Here is a 5,340-nt window from a genome sequence, read left to right on the forward strand (position 1 = left end):
ACTTACTACTCTTTCAGAAGTCCCCAATTCAGTTCCTAGCACTGTGAGTATCAGGTGGCTCACAACCACCTGTATGTAACTCTAGCTCCAGGGGATCGGATGCCTCTGACCTCCTTGAGCACCTGCACACCTATGCACAAAATCCACATAAATCCACACACAAATACATACACATAATTAAAAACTTAAAACAACAAGTACGGTGGCACACACTTGGGCTAGGGAGGTGGGTGCAGGCAGATCCTGGGACCTCACACACTTGGGCTAGGGAGGTGGGTGCAGGCAGATCCTGGGGCCTCACATACTTGGGCTAGGGAGGTGGGTGCAGGCAGATCCTGGGGCCTCACACACTTGGGCTAGGGAGGTGGGTACAGGCAGATCCTGGGGGCTCACTGGTGGCCAACTTGCAGCCTACTATACTTGGTGAGCTCCAGCCAGGATGAGACTATCTCCAAAATAAATAAAGTGGATTGTGTCTGGGGAATGACACCTAAGGTTGTTGTCTGGCCTCTACACACATGCGTACATACATGTATCTGACACACATGAACATATCCACACAAAAAACCCACCAGGGAGTGCTTTCACTATGAAAAAGAACCACTATTTCCTTTTAGTGCTCTATCAACAACGACGACGACAAAAAGCTCAAATGAGAAAACTCACACCTTATCCTTCCCAGCACTTTGCATTTCCTTGCCACCCAATCCTCCGGCTCCATCTAACTTATGTTAACCAAAGAGCAAAAAAGTCCAATCCTAAATCCAGATTCCCTGAACCATTATACATTTTCACAGTATTTTTACAGCAACTGTCTGAGCAAAACCAGATTTTTCATAAAAATAGTTAACTGAATCTAGATGGAAGATCAACCTACATAAAACTCAAGTGCCAGATTGGCTGGCTCCAGCATTGGGGCTTTAGAACTACAATGGTTTTAGGGCACAGTCTAGTCCTCTCTGGTTCCCCTTTCCCTGGTCTTACTTGGGAGAAACCTTCCGGTCTCGGGAGACAATGACAAGGTAGCCTCTGAACCAGTGGGCGATGAGCTTATGGCCCTCAAAGGCAAAGCAGGGCCCACGTTCGTCTGGCTGATAGAGGTAGACACACTCATCTCCGGCAACAATGAACTGCAGGTCTTGAGAAGGGTCGCTCAGGGCAGAGCAGCGCAGACCACAACCATGGGTGTCCAACTCCACACGGGGATAGTCCTTTCCAGAAACTATATAGGACTGCCAAAGGTAAAAAAAAAAGTTAGCAGGTTCCCTTTGAAGAGGCAGCACCAAAGCCTTCATACAGACAATTAATTTCTTTTCTTTATTTTGTTTGCCTTTCTTCAAGATAGGGTTTCTCATCGTAGCCCCGGTTGTCCTGGAACTTGCTTTGTAGCCCAGGCTGGCCTCAGAGATCCACCTGCCTCTGCCTCCTGAGTGCTGGCATTAAAGGCGTGCGCCACCACGTCAGGCTACAGATACTCATTTCTACCTTAAGTCTTTCACATTTTCTCCACTTCGCCTTCTCCAGTCCCCATTACCTAGATACTAGATGAATGTATTGGGGGCCAAGCCCTCTTCCTTTTTATGTTACCACAGCTATCACTAGAATCACGGGAGTTAAAGAAACGCAATGATCCTTTGCTGTTTTATGTGTGGGCACAGTGAACATGGGGCTCTGGGACTGACCCCTGGTACAAATATTTCCCAAAGGCAGTTCATGACTGCCTGTAACTCCAGCTGGCGTCTCAGGGCAAATGCACACACACAGCTTACACATAAATAAAAATTTGGTGGAAAAATTTAAAAAATTAGTTATGCAGTAGAATACCAGGAACCAGGGAGGTAAAGCCATTTGTCTAACTGTGCTTAACAATAGAGAATCAAGTTATTCTACTACAAGCAGAGTTCTTTTCCTAAGCCTACCTCTTCTACCGTCCTACATGAAGGAATAAAATATTAAAATGGGTAAATAACTCAAGGCTCTATGTCTAATTTTAAGACTCCCACTTCTCCTGTTAGTTCCTTACCCCACTTCCCTGAGCCCTGGAGGGACGGTGAACATTATTCCCCTGGAGTGCGACCTTAGTCCTACCTGGACACTTTCAGTTGTCACAACAAACAAGTGGGTGATCTTCCCCGCCTGGCGGAAGGCCAGTCCAGTAACAGGATAGTTGCCCTTGTGCAAGATCTGGGTCTTGCTATGGCGGTCCCGGGTAATATCTCCCTTGTTCAGAGTCACACTGCCATCTGTGAAACCTGAAGACCAGAAAGCAGTGTTTCAGGGTGGATGAAAAGGGAGTGGAGGCAGAGAAAAAGGCCATCAGCGGCACTCCTGAGAAATGACATGCTTTCTCCTGCACGTGCATCTTCTCTAATGGTACCGTGGCAACCTCAGTATCCGTATTCACTGACACATTTTCACTCTCTTTTCTTTCTTTCTTTTCTTTTTTTTTTTTTTTTTTTTTTTTGAGACAGTGTTTATATATCCCTGAATGTCCTAGAACTTGCTCGGTAGAAGTGCTGGCCTGGGACTCAGAGATCCGCCTGCCTCAGCCTCCCAGTACTGGGATTAAAGGTGTGCATCACCACGCCCAGTCTGTTCACTGACTCATTTTCAAAGAATAATACTAAATGTCTTCCTATTTTAAACTTTTAATAAACCAACAAGGCCTTGGGTCAGTACCACGAGAACACCACACAGGAACTGAAGAAACAACTTCCAAGAAAACGTGTTTTAAAATCTAGGAATGGAGTTCTAGGACAGTCAAGGCACACACAGAAACCCTGTCTCAGGAAAAAAAATCTAAGAGTTGGCTTTCCTCTTCATTGCTGCTTACCAATGGCCATAAAGTTGAGATTTTCATGAACCGTCAAACAAGACACCACAGTTGGCTCTGTCCCTGGGATAGCAGGGAAGATCCGAGTGCACAGTGGATTGCCACCATCCCTCTTTTCCAGGTTCCAGATCTTTACCTGGGGACAGACCGCAGACATGCAAGTATTGGTCTCCCTCCAACCAAAACACAGTCTAGGCTTCTGGCTCTTCCTTTTCTGGGACTTACCAGGGGGTTAATGCCCTCCTCATCCTCCCCAACTGAGGCCAGGATATTGTGCTGCTTCAGCTGGTACAGGTGTGTCACACGCAGTTTGTAGGCCTGGAAGCCTGTAAGATGTAGGGAGCGTGGCAGGAACCAGATCTGGCCTTCCATATGTGCAGGGTGGTTAAGAAGCTTCCTTTCCAGGAGTAACATGTCCCATCCCCACCCTCTTAGCCGTCGTTGCGTTTTCTATGCTTTAAGTTACCTGCAGACAACCATACTCTGAAAGTACTACTACATAGATGAGGAATTAAAATATTTTATGGGGAAAAAAGTTGGAATTGAAAAAGAATGCCAGGCAGTGGCGGTACACGCCTTTAATCCCAGAACTTGGGAGGCAGAGGTAGGCGGACCTCTTCAGTTTGAGGCCAGCCTGGTCTACAGAGTAGATTCCAGGACAGCCAGAGGTACACAGAGAAACGCTATCTTGAAAATACAAAAACAAAAACAAAAAGAAAGAAATGAAACACACACACACACACCTTAAGAGAAATCACATTCACATAACTTCAAATTATAGGATACTATTACAACTGTTCTGTCTTAGTATTATCGTTGCTAATCTCTTGCTGAGCTTACGTTAGAAATGAAAGGTATGGTCAATGTGTTTTGACTGATAAAACCATTTTGAATTTACCATGCTACAAAAGTGACATGTAGAAACCCTACTTTGGAGGGCTGAGGGGCAAAGCAGTTGAAAAGGCGGCGTACTTTGAAGTGTCAGCCTTTCCTGAGGTAAAGGTAAAATGCTTTCTTCAGGGTCATCCCCGAATCCCAGCGCTCTCGGGTTACAGACAAGGGCAGATTTCTGTGACTTCAAGGCTAGCCACCTTAAAATGAAACCCTGTCCAACATTTTTTTTTTAAAAGGTACTCTCTTGTGGTGCTGAGCAGGTCTAACTTCCCGACAGCAATGGAGTCAGAAGGGAAAACTGATAAAGTACCGAGTACCGTGTTGCTATTTACACTGGTAGACTAGGAATACTAAACGCATTTTTGGCTTGTAATACTTTCCATTTATGATGGATTCGCCTGGATGTAACCCCATCATAAGTTGAGGAACATCTCTACAGGAAAAAGTAGTACTCACGTCACTTGTCACAACCTGTGGCTTCAGACATCACCTGAGGGCTGACTGTACTTACAACAGAATCTAGATGTCAACGAACGTGCACCTAACCTCTTTAACAACTCCAACGCCTTTCCCCCAAATAACTTGCGAACAAAGCAAACAAACTCCTTGTCTCATCTGTCTCCTTTCCTACAGTATCAGTCAGGACAGCCAACACCTTATACACACATCCTAGGCAAGTAGCATCTGCTTGGGAGGGGACTGAGCTTAACCTTGTCAAATTGGCATTAACAATCGTTTCACAGAAAAGGAAACTGAAGCGAATGTTGAATGACTTGCCCAGAACTGCTCGGTTGACAAGTTAGGAAATGGACTTCCTTCTTTCTCCCAGCAGACCACAGAAGAGGTCTGGGCTCGCATCTAACTGCGAGGGCACAAAGCACCACGGACAGATTCCATTCCAGGTGGAGGAATCTCTTCGGGCTTCCACGGAGGAAAGGGGCAATTCCACGAGAAGGATATCTCCAAAGACCAGGCTCCCGCGGCCAGAGTCACAGACAGTGATGCCAGGAGGGAGGCAAAGGAACTTGGAAGCAGACGATCCAGAGGCCGGCGCGGCCCCGGGAGCGGCCCCATCATTACCCAGCGGCTCCTTCACCAGCTCCTTCTCGAAGAAGACGAAGCGCCGCCACTGCAGGTAGGCCGCCATCTTGGCCGAGGGCCCCCGCCTCCGGAGCAACGTCACGTGAACAGCACAGGCAAGTCATGTGAGGGACGTCCTCCGGGGACGTGCGCACAAAGTAGGCGGGGCCTGCTTCGCAAAGCTCTGGGGGTGGAGCTTGCTAGGTAGCGCCCTAGTACTTTGATCTTGTTAGGACTCCGAGGGTCCTTCATCTCTGCGTTGTTTTCCTTTTCCGAGGAGTGGTGGCGCGTTTCGAGGCCAGCATACCCTCCACAGCGGGACCGTGTCTCGAAACTAAAATACTCAGCTCTGTTCGGTGTCGCGGTGCAAATGGAAATGTTAGCCGGGCCGTGGTGGCGCACGCCTTTAATCCCAGCACTCGGGAGGCAGAGGCAGGCGGATCTCTGTGAGTTCGAGACCAGCCTGGTCTACAAGAGCTAGTTCCAGGACAGGCTCCAAAACCACAGAGAAACCCTGTCTCGAAAAACCAAAA

At 47.5% G+C, this 5,340-nt stretch overlaps 1 protein-coding gene across 2 annotated transcripts in view; it reads right to left on the minus strand.

The window, feature by feature from the left end:
* Vps11 (VPS11 core subunit of CORVET and HOPS complexes) overlaps positions 1-4,903 on the minus strand; it is a 15,895-nt gene extending 10,992 nt beyond the window's left edge. Inside the window, exons 1-5 of one of the 2 annotated variants that reach the window (XM_050156333.1) lie at positions 4,684-4,903; positions 3,059-3,203; positions 2,834-2,969; positions 2,089-2,252; positions 985-1,232 (exon numbers count right to left, since the gene is read on the minus strand). In XM_050156333.1, coding sequence (XP_050012290.1) covers positions 985-1,232; positions 2,089-2,252; positions 2,834-2,969; positions 3,059-3,203; positions 4,684-4,874 — 884 coding nt within the window. In that variant the 5' untranslated portion in view covers positions 4,875-4,903. Of the gene's footprint in view, positions 1-984; positions 1,233-2,088; positions 2,253-2,833; positions 2,970-3,058; positions 3,204-4,683 lie in introns of those variants that run through there. The other variant, XM_050156335.1, reaches the window with a different exon arrangement.
* Between the last annotated feature and the right edge of the window lie 437 nt (positions 4,904-5,340).

The sequence above is a fragment of the Alexandromys fortis genome, unplaced genomic scaffold, assembly GCF_014885135.2.
Source record: "Alexandromys fortis isolate MF-2015 unplaced genomic scaffold, M_Fortis_MF-2015_v1.1 scaffold_89, whole genome shotgun sequence".
In the NCBI taxonomy this organism is placed as follows: domain Eukaryota; kingdom Metazoa; phylum Chordata; class Mammalia; order Rodentia; family Cricetidae; genus Alexandromys; species Alexandromys fortis.